Source organism: Ambystoma mexicanum, chromosome 14 (genome assembly GCF_040938575.1).
Source record: "Ambystoma mexicanum isolate Mex_15411 chromosome 14, UKY_AmexF1_1, whole genome shotgun sequence".
Classification (NCBI taxonomy): domain Eukaryota; kingdom Metazoa; phylum Chordata; class Amphibia; order Caudata; family Ambystomatidae; genus Ambystoma; species Ambystoma mexicanum.
The window spans coordinates 302061564-302084910 of NC_090940.1; the positions used below are offsets into that span (position 1 = coordinate 302061564).

At 45.4% G+C, this 23347-nt stretch overlaps 1 protein-coding gene across 1 annotated transcript in view; it reads left to right on the plus strand.

Annotated features, from left to right (window-relative positions):
- The window catches only part of HHIPL1 (HHIP like 1), a 472587-nt gene that overhangs the window by 239726 nt on the left and 209514 nt on the right, over positions 1 to 23347 (plus strand). Inside the window, exons 5-6 of the mRNA XM_069637428.1 lie at positions 151 to 277; positions 15628 to 15773. Coding sequence (XP_069493529.1) covers positions 151 to 277; positions 15628 to 15773 — 273 coding nt within the window. The remainder of the gene's footprint in view (positions 1 to 150; positions 278 to 15627; positions 15774 to 23347) is intronic.

The following is a 23347-nucleotide window of genomic DNA, read 5'->3' on the forward strand; positions in this document are numbered from 1 at the left end:
ACGAGCTAGCATGCCTTAAGTTACCCATCCCAAGTACATTTTGATTTCTCATGCAGCATCCTATTTGACCACTTGAGAAAAATGCAGAACAATGTACACATGTATTAAAATCACACCATGAACCCATAAATGTTTTTTTTTTACTTGCAGGTGATGTGCTTCCAATTTATGCCTACCCTCACAAAATAGGGAAGTCGGTGACAGGAGGTTACATCTATCGAGGTTGTGAGTTTCCAAATTTAAACGGACTCTACATATTTGGTGATTTTATGAGTGGGTGAGTTTAAATTCTTCACAGGACTGCCTTCCAGTTAATGCTAGTTTACAAGAAGTGTAGATAGCAGGATATATGCCATCGCTTGTTTCTTGCATCTCCCCGCACCTGGCACCTGATGTTGCGCACCTAAATGCCTTGCTGTAGAACTGCCTGTTAACAAATATGTGCTGTCACTATTCATTTGCTGCATTTGTATTTAACCACCCGATTCAAACAGCGTATGAATATTAAGTTCTTCATAGACAATATACAGTTAGTAGTGTTACTATTAATTCATAAATAGTAAATCAGAAAGTGACAAATGAAGTGGAGAAACCTGCCCACGTATTAACAGAAATACAAACTTGCATCATCCAGTGGGGCCTTCAGAAATGTGTCTCCATTAGTCTAACTTCAGAAGATTGTTTTAATCTGCTCTAATTGTGTGAATCTGTTATTTCTCGTATATATTTTTTTTGAAGTATTTAGATGTTGTATGGGTAATAACAATTCAGCCATAAACACTGTAAAGAAAATAAGAGAAACACAATAAGTTACAGGAGTATAGGTACAAAATTAGAAATTGTATTTACAGTTAGTGCTATAATATTGTAAATATAATACAATTAATTGCGTACCAATACATAAGCGCAAATTGCATTACAGTGCCTATGTTAATAAAACATTGCCATAGAAACAGCCATGATTCTCTTCCTCTAGATTAATCTAGTGGTAACATAATTGCGATCTGCTTCCATAATTCATAAACTGTGTTAGAGAAGATAGTAGATCTACCAGAGAGTATGTAGCACCAAAGTTAATTGGAATCAATGATGTTCATTTTATATATTTATTTGTTTGTTTGCAATGCGCCGGAGCCCGCAGGCATCAGGGCGCAGAAAAGGAGGGGGGCGAAACCATTGTCGGAAAAGAAAAGCCTATCATGTATTTATTTAAATAAAGCTGTCTTCAGTCGCTTCCTAAAGGTAGTTCGGTTGCTATCGGTACGCAGATCCTTTGGGAGATTATTCCATACAAGAGCTGCCTGTGTCACAAAGGACCTGCCCATGCCTCTAACCCTTTTGCTATTAGGGACAATCAGCCGTATAGCATTGGTAGAACTGGTGGTTCTCTTGGGTTTGGACACATTAATTAAGTCTTTTAAATATCTAGGTGCATGCCCATACAGACATTTGTGTACAACAGTGCTAACCTTGTAGCAAATTCTAGCCTCAACGGGGAGCCAATGCAGGTTTCTCCTGTGGATCGATATAGGCTTGTGCCTGGGTACATTTATCATGGTGCGTACAGCATCGTTTTGCACAATATGAAGTTTCCCCCAGACTACCCTTACTTGCATCAGCTAACCATGCGCTACAATAATCGATCCTAGGCATGATTAAAGCACAAACTGGCATGGGGCAGTTGGCTTCAGAAACATAAGGTTTCACCAGCCGGAGTAATCTCAAGTAATAATGAGTTTTGCTGGTGACATTATGCACATGAGCATCTGAGCTCAGAGATCCTTTGAGAACTACCCTTAAGGTTTTCACTTTAGCAACTGTGCTAATGCAATGGTTGTCAATGAGAAATTCAGAGTACTTGCTTCCTAATTTTCAGTGTGCTTGTGACGACCCACAAATCAAAAGCTCTGTCTTTGCAGTATTCAAGCACATGCCATTACTTGTAATCCAATTTTGGATGCATTTGTTGATCAGAAATCCGCTCGACATCAATTTCATAATCGTTACTTAGGTCAATGACGAGCTGGGTGTCATCAGCGTAGTTAGAAAAACACACTCCCAGTTTAGTCAAGAGGTCACATAGTGAACAGCAGTATACATTAAAAAGAGCCGGTGATTGGCATGCGCCCTGCGGGACTCTGTGTCCTAGTCACTATGGTTTAGCACAAACTTCTCCCCAAACAACTTTGGACATTCTATTTTGAAGAAAGGTTTTAAACCAAGAGACTGTGTCACCAGAGCAATTGTCAACATCCTTGAGTCTATCCAAGAGCCTATCATGGTCCACTAGGTCGAAGGCTGCTGAATGATCTAATAGTATTGGCAGCCCGCCTTGCTATTATCCATGATTTTCAGCATTTCAGTTTGCAGGTCCAGTAATGCACTTTCGAATGGATTGTGTTCTCCACCGTATTCCAGATCTTTGACATGTAATGTCAACAGCTGTGTACTTCGGAAACTTTTTCGGCAGAGGGCGTCCTGCTTCTATGGCGTCGGGTCAATGTCCCCCGAAGGCCTCCGTCGAGGGCGACGTCACCGGATGTTATAAATAGGACGCACGGCGCCCGTAGGCTCAGTTACGTTTTTTCCGCAAACGTGTTAGCTTCGGAGGCTCTGCGCGCCTCGTGTATTCCTCGTGAATATGTCTTCTTTTACCCCTCCGACTCCACGGTCTGGCTTCAAGACTTGCTGGGATTGCAAGTCGAAAATGTCGATTACTGACCTGCATCGCATTTGTTTGTGGTGCTTGGGTGAGAGCCACGACACCGATGACTGTTCCAAATGCCAGTCGCTGACTGCTAAGGCCTTGCGGGTGCATAACGGAAAGCTTCAGGTAGGTAGGGGTTCAAATCCCTGCAAGTGCTGTAAATCCATGTCCAAGGGTATGTCCACTGACGATTCGAGGGGTGACTCTCCGCGTTGGAAGGAGTCCCGGGGGGTCTCAGTCCCGGAGTGGTTCCCATCATTCGTCCTCCTCGTCTCTGCATTCTAGGAAGCGCCGTCACCGGTCACTTCCCCGTCGTCCTCGGAGGATGGCGCCATGAGGAAAGTGGCTTGTCCAACTAAGTCCTCGACTCCGGAGGAATGGGCTGCCTTTAGGGTGCAGATGTTGGCGATTTTCCAATCGCAGAGCACAGTTCGTCTGCGCCTTCTAACAAAGCCGTCAAGGAACGGTTTCAATCCGTGGCTTGCACGCCTTCGGGTTCGTTTCCTTGGTGCGATCCACATTGGGAACCTTCGAGGTCCCGTTCCGACAAGGCTCAGGATGATCGCAAGAGACGTGCTTCCAGATCTCGGTCCTCGTCCCCAGCGAGAGCGCAGAAACCTGCTAAGGGCTTGAGGCCGGCGTCGACTCTGTTGGCACCGTGTCCGTCGGATACATATGTCAAAGCTTTGCCTTCGTATTAGCACTTGGTGCGGTCAGCGCCCGTGTCGACGCTGAAGCTGTCGATGCCCTCGACGGCGAAGCTTTCGAGGGCTTTTGGCTCAAATTTACCACCCGAGGTCCCTGCTACTGTGGATCCTCCTAGGAAGGCTACTTCCAAGTCTTTAAGGCTTGTTATGGACTCCAGGCCCTCGGCTGTTACGAGACAGGACTTTTACCTCCGTCTGGATGACATCTATGAGGAGGAGGAAAGGTCAGATTTTGATCTTGACCCTGTTGAGCCTGATGGGGCTCCTGTCTTTTCAGGGGATTGCCCATTGGAAGACTTGAGACAAACTCTTCATGACGCTAATGGCCTGGACACTTCACCTGAGGTGGAATTTGGCAGGCCTGAGCCTGGGGCTCATGCTGAGTCGTCGTACAGGAGACTTATGGCTAGAGTTACTGAATACCTTGGTTGGTCCAGTCCTTTATTCAGGATGACTTAACGGACATCTTGGATCAAGGTCCGTCCTCTGACCCGGTGTTGCCATTTCATTTGATCTTGCACAAAAGCATGGGAGCTGCTTGGCAGGTCCCGGAATCTCTTCCGGCAGTTAACAAATCGTTGACTAAAAAATACTGCCTTTTCGGTAGCGACCCCATCTACCTTTCACCTCGCCCCACTCCCGAGAGTTTGGTGGTTCAGGCAGCTACGGCCTCCTCGAGGCAGGTGGCATACCCTACCATCCCTCCTGATAGGGACGACAAACGATTCAACGTTTGGGCACGCAAGGTGTTTTCTGCGGGGAGAATGGCGCTGAAATCAGCCAACTCCACTTGTACCTTGGCAAGATTTTCGCACACTCTGTGGAATTGTGTTTCTCTTGCAGCTGAGCATATTCCCGAAGGGGAAGAGAGGGATGGGGTTGGGATGGGTTCCTTGCTCTCGTGCAAGATGGCAAGGATGCCATGTGTGAATCCCTTCAGTCGGGTGTTTGGACATGGCCGACAGTGTTAGCCGGTCCATGGCTGCAAGCACTGTTATACGCAGATTTGCATGGTTGCAGAAGTCCGGTTTTGCCCCGGATGTGCAAAGCCGTCTTTTGAACATGCCCTTTGATGGCGCGCATTTGTTTGGCAGCAAGTCGGACAAGAGCCTTGAGAGGTTGCAGACCTCAAAAGCTGTGGCAAAATCTTTAAGAGCAGATGTGCGCCAACCTCTGCCTTTTCGTCCTAGGGGACAGCAGTGGAAGGGAGGTTCTTTTCGTTACTACTCCTCCTTTGGTAGAACGAGAGGAGTTGGCAGTTAAAGGAGTCAGCATTAAAGTACCCGTGGTGGTCGGGGAAATAGAGGTGCCAAAGCCACTCAGGCAGCTGCCCCTTTGCCTTCAGGCTCTGCCGCAGCCGCTCCAAAACAGTCATGAGGCCATGTCCCATGGTTCGCCGGTTGGGGGCAGACTGCCTCAGCATCTCGAAGAATGGCGAGCTATTACTTTGGATGTGTGGGTTCTGGATACCATAACCGATGGCTACTGCCTTCCCTTCCTAAAGCGGCCTCACGACAATCCACCGGGGAATCTCTCTTTGAAGCTTCCAGATCCGCTCCTTGTGCAGGAAATCTTGACCCTGCTAGAGAAAGGCACCATAGAATTGGTGCCTGTAGCGGAGAGGAACAAGGGATGGTATTCCCCTTATTTTTTTATTCCAAAGAAAGACAGAGGATTGAGACCCATCCTGGACTTGCGTTGGTCGAACAAACTTCTCAGGAAGGACAAGTTCAAGGTGGTCACTCTTTCTCAAGTCCTCCAGGCCCTTCAACTTCAGGATTGGTTGGTGTCTCTGGACCTACAGGATGCTTACTTTCATGTGCTGATTCATCCCAAGCACAGAAAGTATTTGAGGTTTGCGGCTGGCGACTCACACTTTCAGTTTCGGGTCCTGCCATTCGGATTGACCTCCGCACCGAGGGTCTTCACCAAGCTAATGGTGGTGGCTGGCAGTGTATCTCAGGCGAGGGGGGATTCACGTGTACCGATACCTGGATGACTGGCTGATCCGTGTGCGTTCTCCCGAGCAAGCATTGGATCACCTCAGTCTCACCTGCCGCTCCCTCCACAGGCTGGCCTTCTCCATCAATTTCAAGAAGTCGCATCTGACACCTTCCCAATAGCTCCAGTACATCGGGGCTGTGTTGGACACGTCCTTGGAGATGTGCTCGCCTCCCAAGGTGAGGGCTTATCACATTGTGCAGATGGAGGACAAGTTTCAACATGCCCAGAGTCTCCCGGCTTTCAAATTCTTAAGGTTGCTCGGCCTCATGGCATTCTGCATTTTTCTGGTGCCAGAGGCCAGGCTGAGGATCAGATCCCTGCAATGGGTTCTCAAGATACAGTGGTCTCAGTTCTCAGGCAAGATGTCAGATCCCATTCAGATTCCACTCTCGGTCTCCCAGGATCTTTTGTGGTGGGCCAACGAGGAGAACCTGATGAAGGGGGAGCCGTTTTGGCAACCATGGCCGGAGGTGACTGTATTGACGGACGCTTTCCTCACAGGATGGGAAGCTCATGCCGCAGACTTGACTGCCAGCGGTCGTTGGTCTACGTCAGAGTCCAAACTCCACTTCAACCTGTTAGAGCTGAAGGCCATCAGGCTGGCTCTGAAGGCGTTTCTGCCGTCTGTGCAGGGGAAGAGTGTCCTGATCATGACGCACAACACAGTGGCCATGCATTACCTCAACAAAAAAAGGGGGGGGGTAGGGTCACTCCCGTTATGCAGAGAGGCAATGCAGCTCTGGTTCTGGGTAATCCAGCAGGAAATTTTGCTCTCTGCAGTTCATCTGGCTGGGGAGGAAAATGCGGCAGCGGACGCTCTGAGCAGGCAGAGCACGGTCTCTCACGAGTGGGAGTTGGCTCAGGAAGTCCTTCTGGATATCTTCGCCCTTTGGGGAACCCCACAAGTGGATCTCTTCGCCACCAGTGCCAACTGGAAGTGCGAGAGATTCTGCTCAAGGGAATTTCCTCCGAGAGGAGCCTTAGGAGACGCATTCGTAGTGGATTGGTCATTCCCACTGCTGTATGCGTTTCCTCCAGTCCCCGTCATTCCTCAAGTGTTAAGGAGGTTACGGAGGTTTGGATCCCACATGATCCTCATTGCTCCGGATTGGTCCAGGAGAGCATGGTACCCAGACCTTCTAGAAATGTCCATCTGCCCTCCACGCTGTCTTCCCTACCAAGAGGATCTGCTCTCGCTCGAGTGGGCTCATGCTCTCCATCCAGAGGTCAGGACTCTCAACCTTCACGCTTGGAATCTGAAAGGTTGAGGTATAAGGATTGGGACCTCCCGGATGTGATGGAGGTGTTGCTTTCGGCCAGGAGGCAAGCAACAAAATCCCTGTACCGTTCTCGTTGGTGTAGGTTTTGCGACTGGTGCGGGGGACAAAATGTTGATCCTTTTCAGTGTTCGATTCCTTTGGTTTTGTCTTTCTTCCTTTCTTTGGACCACAGGGGCCTTCAAGTGGGTACCATTAAAGGTTACCTGGCGGTGCTGTCTCTTTAAGCGCTCGTCTGAAGAATGTTCTTATTTTAAGATTCCCTTGCTTTCCCAATTTCTTAAAGGGCTCACTAATGTGTTCCCTCCGTTCCCTTTCCAGATGCCGGTTTGGGATCTGAATTTGGTTTTGAAATTTCTGATGGGTGCTCCGTTTGAACCTTTGCATTCTTGCCCTTTGAGATTATTGTCTTTCAAGACGGTATTCTTGGTTGCTGTTATTTCCGCTTGCTCGAGTGAGTGAATTGCAGGCACTTTCATCTAAGCCACCTTTTATTGTGTTTCACAATGATAGGGTTGTACTGAGGTTACGTCTTTCCTTTCTACCTAAGGTAGTGTCTGACTTTCATTTAAGCCAGAAAGTGGTTCTTCCGTCTTTCTATCCTCCTCCTCATCCTGGTAAGGAAGAGGAGCGACTCCATAGGTTGGATCCAAGGAGAGCTATGAGCTTTTATATTTCTAGGATGGCCAGGGTCAGAGTGGACGATCAACTCTTTGTGGGATATACTGGACACCGATTGAGCCAGGCTGTTACCAAACAGACCTTGTCCAGTTGGATTATCCTCACCATAACTGAATGTTACCGATTGGTGGGTAAGGACCCTCCTGAAGGGTTGCAAGCTCATTCCACTAGGGGCGTGGCTACTTCCACAGCCCTACAACGGGGAGTTCCTAATAGAAATATTTGTGATGCAGCCACATGGGCTTCTATCCACACCTTTGTGAAACATTATTCCCTGGATACGATCCATGGTCAAGATATGGCCTTTGGTAAGGCGGTTCCTTATTCTGCCGTCTGATTGGGTACTCTAAATTCCTTTCCCTTCTCCATTTTCTGGTACTGCTTTGGGAGTCTGTCAAAGATGTGGAATACGTTGGAGGACACAATCCATTCGAAGAACAAGTTACTTACCAACTGGTAACGTTCTTTCGATTGGATGTTCCTCCAATGTATTCCACATCCCCCTCCCAACCTGCCCCTCTGGAGAATTTCCTATGCGTTTCCGCAAGGCTATGTGCAGTCAAGCAGGCATTGGATTGGTTCCACACGTTATGGAGGAAAAAACATAAACTGAGGCTACGGGTGCCGTGCATCCTATTTATAACATCCGGTGACGCCGCCCTCGACGGAGGCCTTCGAGGGACATTGACGCAGGACGCCCTCTGCCGAAAAAGTTTCCGAAGTACACAGCTGTGGACATTACATGTCAAAGATGTGGAATATGGTGGAGGACACAATCAATTCAAAAGAATGTTACCATTTGGTAAGTAACTTGTTCTTCTGTGCCATGGAAAGACCTTAACCCCGATTGCCTAGGATGATAGACTTCAGTCCTTTACAAATGTTCTTGAAGTTTAATCGTAGCCATTTTATCAACGATTTTCATCAAGAAAGGCACATTTGTAATGGGCCTGTAATTCGTATAAATCTTAGGATCCAATCTTGTTTTTTTTATAAGCAGTGTCACGGATACATTTGTCATTGAGTCCGCTATTATATTGTCTTTAAAAGATGCATTCATTAAACAAACTAAAAAAGGGTGGAAGAGCTCAATATTAGCCAGGATGATTTTGGAAGGGAGAACCTCACTGTCACATGTAGTGGATCTGATTTTATTTAGGACTTTGCCCAAAGCTTTCTTAGTGATAGCTTGAAAAATGAAAGGTGGGATACCCACCTTACCTATCTCCTCTATAGCCTGGGAATAATTGTTATACTCATCATGACCCAGGTTGGCTTTAATTTGGGCATGGGCTCCGGCAAACGTGCCTGCAAATGCTTTCTGAACAGCTTCACAGTCCGCCTCTATTGGTGTAAACTGATGGAGCATTGCCTTGGGTTTTTCCAGTTCCCGGAGGATCTCAAAAGGTTTTCTAGAATCGTTTTTGGATGTGTTATTTTGAGAGTCAAAGTAAGTTTTTTTTTTTAGCCACTATGATTTCTCTGTTACCTTGTCTCCAGTCACATTCATGGTAATACCTGAACAAAACAGGGCATTGAGTCAGCAAGTGGCGAGTGTACTCTAATGCATTATGACATAAACAACATTTTCCAGCATTCTTTGGGCTGTTACTCAAACCTCCCATGATCATCGGGGAACGCAGCTCTTATGATGTAAATTTAGGGTTGAGAATCCCCACTCGGGAGCCTTGTTTAGTTTAGGTAGCTTTAGTGAGTTCGTAGGAACACAGGTAATTACATTGGGAATAATACAGGACAAGTTCATAGGATAGAAGCATCCACCGGTCCCCCTGTGCCAAGCTTAAGTTTCCAATTGGCAATAACGGAACACAGGCACTCACATCCAAACATTCCAACCAGAACACTCCCTACCAACATTCCAGACTCAGGCACACATACATACAGGGAATAGCCACATAGTAAGGATAGGTAAAAACACAACACATCTCCCCCCTTACATAACCATTCAATGAAAGGAACAAACAGAAGGAACAGTCATTGCTAACATATTTATATATATATGAAAAACTATCCTTCTAGATACTCATCCATCAAACTGCTCCTAGCATTAAGCTTTCCCCTACCAAGTTCTTAGAGTAGCTACTAATTAGCTAACCCACTTCCAAAACAATCACTAGAACCATAGCAGGCCTTTTATGGAACTCGCTACAAGGGAACCAGCCCCACAATCTCATGCACAACCATTACCATTGACATCACAACAATAACCCTGCGTCATCATTCGCCCACAACAAGATGTGCTAACACAATCTACAGGGTTACCCCCACTATCTGCCTAAAGCGTACCCATCTCAACTCCATTGTGGCGTCCTAAAAACACCCTCTAGAGAAACCAAATGCTCACAACTGAGCACAATATAATTTCCTCCACTCCACCACTCCAGGCACTATGCCTGAGCTACTGAATGCTCACCATTGAGCATCCCATGCTCACCATAGAGCAACCAAAACACACACTACTATTTCCATCACTCCAGGCACCATGCCTGAGCTAATAAATGCTCACGATTGAGCATCCCATGCTCACCATAGGGCAACCAAATCTCACACTACTCCGCCACTCCAGGCACCATGCCTGAGCTACTAAATGCTCACCATTGAGCAACCCATTGCTCACCACTCCAGGGACCATGCCTGAGCTAATAAATGCTCACCATTGAGCACCCCATGCTCACCATAGAGCAACCAATAACCTCCACTCCATCACTCCAGGCACCATGCCTGAGCTACTAAATGACCACCATTGAACATCCCATGCTCACCATAGAGCAACCAATAACCTCCACTCCAGGCACCATGCCTGAGCTACTAAATGCTCACCATTGAACATCCCATGCTCACCATAAAGCAACCAATAACCTCCACTCCACCACTCCAGGGTAATTACATTGGGAATAATACATCCCATCTTCGTCGCCAGTGTTATGATGTAAGTTTAGGGTTGAGAATCCCCACTCTGGAGCCTTGTTTAGTTTAGGTAGCTTTAGTGAGTTCGTAGGAACACAGGTAATTACATTGGGAATAATACAGGACAAGTTCATAGGATGGAAGCATCCACCGGTCCCCCTGTGCCAAGCTTAAGTTTCCAACTGGCAATAACGGAACACAGGCACTCACATCCAAACATTCCAACCAGAACACTCCCTACCAACATTCCAGACTCAGGCACACATACATACAGGGAATAGCCACATAGTAAGGATAGGTAAAAACACAACAGCAGCCGGTTAAAACGTGAAAGGAGAATGTACCTTTGTTGCCGTCGATTTACAGTGGCAATTAAGTAGTTGGCGAACATTAGATAGGGGAATTGTTATTGGGAACATTCCCTGAAATTACTAAGTGTAGATAAGTGAATCATATGTTCAGTCCATTCCCATTTATAGGGCCTATCAGTAATTCCCTTTCTGGCTTGCCAATAATTCGTTTCCAAACTCCCTTGCCAATCAAAATATCTCTTTATGAAAGTTTAGACAAGGATGAATACATTCTTGCATAAACCAGGAATCCTGGAAATAGTTGCCAAAGATTGTTAATGGAGTATGGTATTTGTTAGTCCGCATTTTAATAAGCAGGAGGCTGTGCTTGATCTTGTATAAGGTCAATAAGGAAATAATTCCTAATTCCTAATTCCAAGCGGATTGCCTCAATTGGAGTTCCCTTGCAGAGTGCCATGCCATAACTTATCTTCCAATACCTTGAGCCAGCCAATGTCTTGAACCATACAAGTTAAAATTCCAAACAATAAACATGGGATAAAACAAGTATTGTATAATTTCATAATGCCCTGTATTTATTTATTTATTTTTGTATTTGTAAAGCGCCTAGCAGCCCAGAGGCATTGTGGCGCTGTTTCAAGAAAGTGTCTTAGTTACGACAGGTACATCGAAATGCATGGTTTACAAGTATCAGGTGCTCAGCGTGAGATCAAGGGTAAGAGTTATACAAATAGTCGTGTTTTGATTGCTTTTCTGAAGGCAGTGTGGGATACAATATTTCTGATTGTGGGAGGGAACAGGTTCCAGTTGGTGGCTGCTAACACCGGGAAGCTTGAGCCGCCTGCTCGAGCTTTGAGGCTTTTGGGAATGGCGAGCCGGTTGGTGTAGCTGGCTCTGATGAGTCTGTTCGAGGGGGGTGCTGAGAATCTCTGAGCAAGGTATCGTGGTGCGGTATCATGGAGACATTTGTGAGTAAGTGCGAGAGTTTTAAAGAGGATGCGTTCCTTCACGGTAAGCCAATGGACCGATTTCCTTGTGGCCGAGATATGCTCTCTTCTGGAAATGCCTGTGGCTGCTCTCAGGGCATTGTTTTGCACTATTTGGAGTTTCCTGATGTTCTTTGCTGACGTGCCTAGTAGAAGCGCGTTGCAGTAGTCGAGGCGAGATCCAATGATTGCTCTGGCGATGGTGAGGGAGTTTTGTTGCGTTAGGAAAGGTCTGGCGGCTGTGATACGTTTTGAATGGTAGGAAGTTGCTGACGATATTGCGTTTACCTGTCTGGTCATGGTGAGATTAGAATCCAGATAGACTCCAAGTGTTTTGACTGACTGAGATACAGGGATACGAGTGTTGTCGATGAGAAAGAAGTCATATTGTGAACCCATCTTTCTGATTATGTTCGGAGAGCCAATGATTAGGAGTTCGGTCTTTTCGCTGTTCATACTGAGCCAGCTTTCCGCCATCCAAGACTGAATGGTGGCATAGATGTTGTTGAGGGTTGTCAGATCCACATCGTAGTCTCCCGTAAGAGGATTAAGGACCTCCGTGTCGTCGGCGTAATTGGTGTATGTGATGCCCATGGTATCTAGATAGTTGAATAGTGACCTTGTGAAGAGGTTGTACAGGGTGGGTGGAATGCAGGATCCTTGTGGAACTCCACATTTGATTAGGTGGGGTTGTGCGCAGGCCTGGTCTTAAAAGACCTTCATTACTCTACCGCTAAGGAAGGAGGAGATCCATGCCCTGGCGTTGGGTGAGAAGTTGCCGGCAGTTGTGAGATGGCGGCAAAGGGTGTCGTGGTCAACCAGGTCGAATGCCGCGGATATGTCAAGAAGTAGTAAGAGGGCGGGTTTGCCTGCGTCCCTGAGGTCATCTATTTGGTTCTTGAGGCCCAGGAGGGCGGTCTCTGTGCCGTGGTTGGGGCGAAAGCCTGACTTTCGGAGACCAAGTAGGTGATGGGTGTCCAGATATTTCTGGACTTGAAGGTATGCTGCTTTATCCAGGATTTTCAGTAGGAAGGGTATCGTGGTGATGGGTCTGTAGTTCCCTGGTGTTTTTGGATCCAGTGTGGGTTTCTTCAGCTACGGGCGCACCCAGGCTTCTTTTAGGCAGCAGGGTACTAGGTTGGATTTAAAGGATGCATTGATGAAGGCGGTGACGAAAGGTACCAGTGCCAGAGCGCTGTCTTTGATGACCTGAGCAGGGCAGGCGTCGCCTTTACAGTTGGAGAGCTTGATCGAGTTGAGTATAGCTAGGACGTCCTGTTCTTTCATTTCTTGGAATGAGAATGGTGGTATTACTGCTGGTGCCTTTTTGTTGTAAGTCTGATAGTTGTTGTTTTAGTGCTTTTTGGTGGCTGATGATTTTTTCTTGTATGGTGTTTAATTTGTTGAGCATGGCATCCTGGATTTTGTCGCACCAGTCTTTGTCTGTGGTGACGGTATTGGGTGTGGGGGTGGGTGTTTCGAATTCTTTGAAGATGGCGAAGATTTCTCTGGAGGCAGACTTTGCGTTGGATATCCTGGAGTTGAAGGAGTTGGCTTTGGCTGAGATGATGGCGGGTTTGTATTGTTTGGACATATTTGTGAATGCCAGTTTGGTGGTATCGCTTGGGTTGCTTTGCCAGGCTGATAGGGCTGACCTTTTTTTTGTCCGCAGCTGGAGGGGTTCCGGTGAGAACCAAAAGTTGGTTTGTTTTATGGTTTTCGCTTTCCTTGGAGATAGTGGGGCAATGGTGTCTACGGCTTGAGAGATAATGGAGTTGTAGGGAGTGTATCGAAAAACCAACTGCTTTTTTGCATAAAGCTTTTGATGCTGTGAAATATATTTGTAAGCTCAGTTGATGTAATTTTGTATTAATCTGCGATTATATTTATTAGTGATTAGTACACCAGGGTAGACAATGCTCTCAATGACGTAGTCTAATTCCGCTCATCACTTCTTCTGTATTTCTCGTATCTGTTGCGGGAAACTTGGGGGGGCAATTTTGTAAAAAATGAATATTACATGCAGGGGCCCTCCAACATTTGCACTTACATGCTTTTGGTTGCCCTGAAATGAAATGAAATTATATTTTATTTATATTGCGCTCATACACAGGTGTTTCTGAGCGCGACCAGGCAAAGACATTAAGAGCGCGCAAGTGCATGGGAAAGGAAACAAGGGGGTAAGTGTGGAACAGAGGAGAGAACAGAATAAATAATAAGTAAAATAAATAAATAAATAAAGGCGATAAACAGAGGTAGTGCAGCCAACAAGTGGCATAGTGCTAGGTTAGTCAGATAGGGTGCATCTGATAAGTACAGAAGAAAAGTGGGTGGGGACTGTATGGATACAGATACAGACCCCAGTGCAAGGGGTGGCCCGGAGGCAGTGCAGGACGGAGGCAGGGTGAGCAGGTACCTGGGCCCGATGAACAGAGGGTGGCCAGGTGCACAGTGCCGAGAGAGAAATCAGATCATCAGGGGAGAAGAGGGGCAAAGGCGGAAGCGAAGAGGAAGGTCTTGAGCTGCTTCCGGAACTGGAGATGGTTCTCCTCAAGTTTCAAGGTGGCAGAGAGGCTGTTCCAGAGGGATGCCTCAGACGAAGACAGAGATCTACCTCCAGCATGCAATTTTCATCATTCACAAAGCGAGGTGTAACCCTAAAGAGTGAATTAAGGCAAAATGCCTTTACTCTTCACTTTTACTCTGCAATTCGTAAAAAAAAAATATGATGCTACTTGCAAATTATGTTTTGAAGGTATTGTTTTATGATGGAATCGTATAGAATCGGTCTGCTATTTGCTAGGTGTAAATGCAAGGCATATTCCATAGGAATCCTTTTGTTTTACACCTGCATGAAAATCTCATGCAGGCCTTAAACAACAGTGCTCTTCCAAGATGGAGGAGGAAATCAAGCAGAGATGCAAACTCTTTGTGTTGTGCTCCTTCTACGCCTTGGAAAGGCATGCAAATAGGTCAGAGTGTTAAGTGGAGGAGTAAAAGCATTACACCTCACTTTTACACCTCACTTTTTAATACACTGCACCATCGAAAATGATCCCCTTAATGTGTTTATATTATCTTGTGGAGTGAAAATTCAGTTTCTTGCATGCCAGTGTATGGTGTTACACCAAGCAGACAGGACAAACATACGTTCAGATGGATTGTTTCCGCCTACATGGTTTGAAGTCAAATATATTAAGGTTCAATATAGCTGTATGTTGGAGGACATGGAAATAAAATAAATATGTGAAGAACAGTGAATAAATATATGTGTTGAAAATAACGTTTGTCTTACTGTGTATGTTTAGAATATCATTGCTATAGTCTTTAGCTTTTGCTATCCTGATGAACTTGTGTCGTAGAAATCAACGATTAACGCAGTTTGCCTCTGCACCACCTGGTAATAAGGAAGTGCATCAAGGCCCTTTCTGTAATTTTTAATGCATAGGCCTGTTCAAGCATCTACGTATCCCAATGAGGATGTTCCTTAATGTATGTGTGTGCTCCCCTCATTTGCATTGGCTCCAAATGATGTTCCCATCACAGATTAACATAGGGTGAAGGGGCAAAAAATGCCCGTTTGTGTCTCCTCCCCATCTGCGTTAGTCAGGGAGCAAGGATGTCCATGAGAACCTTAGCGGTCACCTGCAAAGGAACTATGAGGACACTGACTCAAATAATGCATGTGCAGCCAAGGGACCAACATTATTGCACCCACCGTTTGCGGGGCTCTTCAAGCCTCCTCCAATGGCCAAATGAGTCCCCAATTACACCATGGTCTGGCCGAGCAGATGGCCTCATTGGTGCGGCTACCTTCACAGCAATAGTACAATCTTACAATCATTGGTCCGGCGTGAAGATATTGATATAGTAAAAGGTCAATACACTCGTATTATACATCCGTGTCACTAGAAGGAAGAAAATTATGTTAACTGCATATGTAGTAAACTGTTCATACAAGTGTGACATGCGTGTCCTGATAATACTTGGTAGTGTATTGAATGATATGTGCTTTCTTTTCTTTAGGCGTTTGATGTCACTGAAGGAGAATCGGAATACTGGGGAGTGGCAGTACAATGAAATCTGCATGGGGACCGGACAGACATGCATGTTCCCTGGTCTCATCAATAACTACTATCAGTATATCATCTCTTTTGCTGAAGACGAGGCAGGTAAATGTGCTCTACTAAACTATTAACAGTTGAACTGCACTCATTGTATTTGGGTTACCATCCATTCTGGCATATCAGACAGGCTGCAAATAATATAGACTGCGGCTTGAAGGATGAATATGGCCATATCCTACTCATCTGCTTTCGGTTTTAGGAATAACGTTTCTATCAATTATAAGAATGTTTCAGTAGTGTTAAACAATGGTTTTAAAAGGCCTCTTATGGTAAGACAAACCAGGGGAAACTGAACTAAAATAGGATATCTTTTCCCAGCAGTTAGTCACTCTCTCCATTCCCAGACATATCTACTCCAGTTTCCCAATCTTTTTTCTCCTTTTAGACAAGATCACGAATAGGACAAACAGCATTTTTTCCAAAACTACAGTCGGGATGCCCAGTCCTTCAAAGTGTCTGAACATTTTATACCAACCAAAAGGAATGTCTTTCAAAATGTTCTTTGTGTCTTTCCCCTGTCTCACTCGCAGCCTCTTCAGCAGATAACATATTCTCTGAGTCTCATATCACTGCAGCTATACGGTTGCGGGATCCTGGGTAAGGCTTCCATCCTAGGGGCCACTACATCTTGGTAGATTGTAGTCAGCGCAGAGTTTATGAGAAAATTGGGCAGTTTTTTCACATGGTTCCAGACATCCTGCCAGCCGACATGTTGGCTTTTGATTTTCAGTAGCAGAGTGTCGCCAGAGGTATGCTGGGACTGAAGCTCTGGAGGATGCTCCCTGGGGCACTGACTTTCCCTTAGCCCAAGCGTCGTGACCCTAAGGCCCCCCATCCTAGTCTTACTAACTTCCTTGTTAGCCTACATTGGCTCATACCAGAGTGATCGCTTTCTGGTGTTTGTCATTCATCATCACTTGGTTCTAGCTCCAGTCGTACCTTCTTGACGCTTCAGCACGTGTTCATTCCTCCTCTCACCTCACACACACTCACGCACACTCAGGGACTTCAATTCCAACAAAATGATAAAGGTAGCAGAAGCGGCATTAGTTACCCAATTTCATCTAATGACCTTTGATCCCAGTTACTACACATAAAGTATTGCACGTGAACTTTAACCCTGATGTCATCACAGGAGGTGATGCTGATTTAAAGTGCTACTTTACTTTCCAGCAATATACATCAACTGTCTTAATATGCTAAAAGTACATTGTAAAATGGTACACAGCAACAAGCAACAGAACCATGAATGTTAAGGAACTGCCAGTCAAACCAGTGTCAGGTTGGGGCCAGTGGCAACCAAGCGTGCTAGGGATAAGGAACCAACAATTGGGGGTTCAAGGGATTGCTTTTTAATATTGGGGAAAAAATTGTACATTATACAGCACACTTTCTGTGAAGAAAACGGGGTAAAAAGTCAAACAGTTTGTAATTGGTTTTGTAGGGTAACTCCAATCCCAAAATGCAGTAGATGCAAGTCACCAACCGTGCACAGGAGCATTTCCCAATGTAGTTTCATGATGCCTTTGCCCACAATATATGCCAGGATAAAAACATGTTCACACCGGCTGTGCTCATTACTTTCCATGCTGGCTGCACCAACATATGCCGGAATACCTATATAATAACATACTAGTGTTTTCTTTGCACATAATGCCAGTAAACCTACTATGAGAAAACATGTCTAAACTGTCTGCTCAATGTAGTCCAAATAGACATATAATGACAGTCATCATGTTTGCTTTATCCTTAATGCCCAATACAAAAAGGCCATGCCACAGTAAGGAATGGGTAGACTGGCTGTCCCAAAATGCCAGTCCAGCCAAATAATAACATTTAACATGCTTGATCATATCATGTTTGGCTTACCATAGAATAAAATACCAAGCCACATTAAGAAAGGGCTAGACTGGCTCCCCCAAAAATGAAAGTCTAGCCAAATAAAAATACTTGACATGCTTGCTTTGTCATAGATATCTTGTAATAAAATGTCATGCCACAGCAATAAATGTCTAGACTGGCTGCCTCAAAATGCCAGTCCAGTCACGTAATGACACAACATCCTTTCTTTTTTCAACCGGCGGTTGGTAAAAGACAGGATGATCATTTTTACTGGCCAACTATGATAGAGCCCCAGTAAAAAAATGCGTTGTTGCCTCACCACCACCCCACCCGCTCCCCAGCCCAGCACAAAGACACACTTGTACACACATTCACACAATTCACACGCATAGAGCATTCACTCACGCACCCATACATCATACACATTTTACATAATAAATACAAATCTGACCTGCATGCACCGTGATCCTCCGAAGCTCCGCAGCAGCCTCTTCGCGGGAGCGCTTCCTGGTTCCTGCTCATGCGCGAGCAGGAGCCAGAGCACTAATGACGCAGGACCCTGCACTGCAGAACCTCATCCTGAATCTTCAATGGGCCATTCAAGGCTGGGGAAGCAACACGTTCCAGCTTTGCACAGCCCATCGGAAATGCAAGGCTGGGTTGAGAACAGTTGGGGGTAAACAACGTTTCCCCTTGCCAGTTCAAGCCCGCCCAGGAGCACTCCCTCAACTGAGCAAGCAGCTGAGTGAGCGCTCCTGAGCTGGCACAGATCATACATGATGAGCAAGGGTTTTGGCGAGTCGAGCCCCCTTGCCCATTATCAACGAGCTGCTCCTGGTTGCGGCGCTAAAAGGTGATGGGTCATTTTGCAGCACACTGGCTGCCCCCTAGATTACTGTGTAATGATGAAGCTTTCAATCCTACTCTTAAAGTCCTTATGTCTCCTGGGAAATCCTACCCTAAAACAAAATGTCCAAACAGGTGTCCAACATAATTTCAAAACCTAATATTATCAAGACCTTAGCCTGCTGGCTACCCTTGTCTAAAATGCAAGAGTCTTCAATAGATGGCCAACAAAAAGTTAATCCCTATTTTAAGAAAGCAAACAAAACTGCTCTCTCTGCAAATGCCCCTGCAGGGGTAATTCACAGTCTAGTCTTTAGTCTGGTCTTCCTGCTTTCACAACGTGCCCTTGCTCTCTTTGGAATCCTAGATTTCAGTGTTTTTACCTCAGGCCGTTCCTAAGACATTTATAGTGTAGCACTGCTTTGCAGGCCTTCCTCTGCCTTTACCTCACCCCAATCATTCACATATGCCTTTCTGCAGCTCCCTGGGTATGGTGCATCTATCTCTTACTAATCATATTCAGTCTAATCATAGACCTCTAGTTTGCAGGTGTTTCTCACTGCCCGAGGTCTGTCCAGCAGGTCTCTTTCAGACCTCTGCATGTTTGGGTTTTCCCAAGGCCTCAGTTGCACAGCTCTCACTCAAGTCCCTTTCTGGGAGCTGTTTGTCTAGGCTTTGCCTCTGCAACTCTCTCCAGGGCATTCAGCCAGCCTCCATTTTCCACTGTTCTCTTTAGTACCACCCAGGCTTGCACTGTCTCCTTCCAAGCAGCCTTGCTTTGTGCTTTTGCAAGGGTTTCTCTCCCACTTCAATCAGGGTCTTTGTCAGACAGTTGATATTGTTACCCTTCTGCCATGTGTCTGCTTACTAGTCTAGTCTTTCTTTCTCGCTCAAAGGTGCAGGTGGAAAGGCTCTAGTTCTGACTTAATTCCCCACAGTCTTGCCATGTACCTTGCTAAGAAGCTGGTTAGCCCCTTTCCCTAGGGCATCCAGTCAGCACCAGCATTTAGTTGTTCTCTCTGAGCCTTCCAGGCTTGTACCGCCTTCCCTCAGCCAGCAGTCGTCTGAGTTTCTTTCCCAACAGCAGCTTCTCCCAGGCACCAACTTCCTCAGTATCCCCCTCTTGTACTGCGTACTGCCAGGCAGGAGTTCTCTCAACCTTCTCACCTTCAGCAGTCTCCTCTGTATCAAGGGAGCATATGGGTGCACGCCTTCTTCTTCTGGGTCCAAGCTACAGAATTAACCTTTCCAGACCTTTTAATTGCCATGAGGTTGTGGAGCACTTTCTTATGCTGACTCTGATTTGTTATACCCTTCGATGATCCATTATTCCTTTCAGGAGGATCCAGTACTGTTCACAAATTCTGTGAATCCACCAATTGACTACAGCAGATTTTTGCATGCTTTGTACTCTGGTCCGTTGACCAGTCTGCTTCCTTGTGGTGCATTCTGGTAGACAGTATTTTTGAGTGCAAAGCTGCATAAGGCTGCTCATGAGGGTACATTGCCATGTCTTTGTGGGGACAGGAAGCCGGGAGGAGACTCCCTCATCCACTCCCTGTGAGGCACATCAAGTATCAGCCAGACCATCCCATTCCCTGAAGGCTCACTTCCCACACAAATTAAGATGGGGAGTTCAGTAAACTCACAGCAGGCTCCATAATATTCAATGGATATATAGTGTTGAATTTGTACTATTTACTTTGTATGTTTGTTATATACATGCAGTTGGAGGCTTTGTTGATTGATATAAATGTCCTGTTGCGTAACGTTGATTGTATTATTGTAACAATGAATGTTATAAATCCAATTACTACCTTTGATTTTCTAATTAGCACCCTGGCAATAGCAAATAATGCCATCATATGTCACTGCTCAACAAGGGAATGGTTCTGGGCAGGTGTGAGATATAGAGAATCAGTCACCAGTTGTTGCTGTTTTAAAGGTTTATCTTTCCTCGCAATATTGCCCTGATAGTCCTCCCTTGGTTTCTTCACAAAGATGTTCTCGCAGGGTTGGTCTAGAGCTGGGGTGGTGTTGACCTCTTATTTATAGTGTTCTCCTTCTTCCTCTGGTTCCCAGTGCAATAAGCCCAGTAGAATTGAGGGCTTTCGTTGGCAGCTTCTTCCTCCTGGATGTAAGAAATACAGAGTGACACAAAGTATCCATTTCACTCAGTTTTATACCAGACAGTGTTACGTGTAAACAATCAGTCTCTAGTTACGTAGTCCTCCTTTCCTGCCTGTTATTCTATATGCCCTGCTCCCCTTTTCCAGCTCATCGAGTCCTTGGATTCGGCTGCCATGGCACCTCCCCACTTTGTAGGATTTCTCTACAGGTCTCTGTTCCTGCGTGCAGCGGGACCGAGTATTCCTGCTTTCCTTGCCCTCTGGATTTCTCCTCCTCCCTGCCCCATGTGAGACTGACTCCCAAATGAGGGTTGGGTGTCGCTGTGCCTACCCCGCTCGGGCTGCGTGGCTCTCCCACAGTGCCCCAAGGAAACGTAACTGGGTGGTCCAGTTCCACAATGCATTCATCCGATTCCACACGAGCTGCTGATTTCTTCGCACCCCAACAGCTGCCCCAGCACCATCTGCAGTCTGCCCGGCATGCTGCATGCGTTCAACCTCTCATATCCCCCTACCAAGATCCTGCCCATTGGTCAGACCACAAACCCTGGATAAGTAATGAGCCACCACTTCAAAGTCAGCAGGTCTGTGCAAGGTCACAAAAATAAATGGTTGCAGGGTAAGAAACCACCGAAGTTTTCGATGATTGGAGTCCTTGTGAACAGCCAACCATTGCAATGAAGCGTGTTCTATATGAAGGGTGAACGATCTGCCCATTAGGTAAGAACGTAACGACTCAACCGCCCACTTGATCGCCAGGCATTCCTTCTCCACGGTTGAATAGGGTAACACTTCATGTGTAGCAGTTTGGGGCTGATGAACCCAATAGGACGCAGATCATCAGGGGATGACCCCTGGGAGAGCACAGCTCCTAGTCCACACGACGAGGCGTCTGGATATAGGTAGAAGTGCTCAGAGAAGTCAAGGCAATGAAGTACGGGTTGTCTGGATATAATGTCTTTCAACAGAATGAGGCCTTTTGGGCCACTGGATCGTGTGACAGGTCCCTGTTATGGGCTGCTTTCATAGCGTCGGTTAAGGGGGCAGCTACAGTTGAAAATGGCAACTAAACCTGCAGTAGTAGCCCAACAATCCACAGAAGGTACATATACCCTTTTTGTGAATGGCAGCAGTAATTTCCTGATGGCTTCAACCATATCCACCTGAGGTCTGATGTCCCTACGTCCCACCGTATATCCCAAATATTTTGTTTGTGTGGTTCCCAGGATGTTTTTTGGGGTTGATCTTCAGACCACCTGCTTATAAGGATTCCACTACACTTTTTAAATACACTAGATGATCGTGCCATGTCTTTCTAAAGATGATTATATTGTCTAGATAGGCAGCAGCATATGTCTCATGTGGTTTTAATATTCTGCCCATCAATCCCAGAATAGTAGCTGGCACGCCATGTAGGCCAAATGGTAATACTTTAAACTGATAAAGTTCTTAGGGACCTGCAAAGGTGGGTTTCTATTCGATCTTGGACCCTTAATGGCATCTACCAGTACCCCTTGGTCAAATCTATCATACTTAAATATCGTGCCATGCAGTTTTTCAATCAGTTCATCCACTCTGGGCATCGGGTATGGCTCGTACACATATATGTTGTTGAATTGCCAAAAGTTCATATAGAACATTGATGAGCCATCAGGGTTTGGTACTAGCATGATGGGAGAACACCAGGGGCTTAGCGAAGGTTCTGGTATGTCTGATTTCACAATTTCTTCTATTTCGTGTTGTACCATGCTTCTTTTGGCCTTTGGTATCCTGTATGGTCTTAGCCTGACTGTTTACTTAGGTTTTATTTGAAGAAAATTCAGCCTTTGGCAGTTTATGGCCAGTTCAATATATTTTGTTTAAAAATAAATGTTTTGGTGCGTGCTGCAGAATACAGTCTCTAAGTTCTGAGGCTGACCAGAATGCTGTCTGAATCGAGTTTGGGATTGTTGAGACTGTTTATTTGCGCTTGCACACTCCTTTATTTGATAGACTTGTTCCTGTGAATTCTTGATTCACTCTAATAATTACGAGTTACACAGTGATTTAATTCTCCTTATAGTTTATTTGTATCTTTTCTTTTGAATTATCTTCATTCAGCTGACATATTGAATTGACTTAATTCAAAACATTAGTATACATTTTACTTCATTCAAATACTGTAACATAATTGTTTTTCTCTTTCCCCAAAGTGCTGTGATATTCACTTAAAACAGGATATGTCTTTGGCTGTATATCCTCTTTGTTTGAATTTTTGAATTGCTACGGTTGCATGTCTGATATATTCATCTTCTGTAGTACAATTGCTTTTTATTCGCAGCAATTCTCCGTACTGTATATTTCTTATTGTATGGTGTGGATGGTTGCTTGATGCATTTCAAATACTATTTACTGCTGTCGGTTTGGTGTATAGAGTAGTGTGTACTGTTTGATCCTTAATGTAGAGATGTAAATCCAAACAATCAATTTCTGTTTGGCTGTACATGATGGTAAGTTGTAGATTGTACATATGTGTATTGAGACATTTGTGATATTCTAAAAGGTCCTTTTCTGTACCATTCCAAATCATAATTATATCGTCGATATATCTGCCCCAGAATGCGACCTTATTTTGAGTAGTAAATGCTCGATGCTGCCATGCATGCTGGGTCTCAAAGTGTCCCATGTAAAGATTTGCGTAGCCCGGCGCAAACTTTGCACCCATAGCTGTACCTTGAGTTTGTTTATATATTTGTTCATTGAAACAAACATTTTTATTGTTTAAAGTAAAATGAAGCTCTGGGGGAGCATTTCTGTGAGATC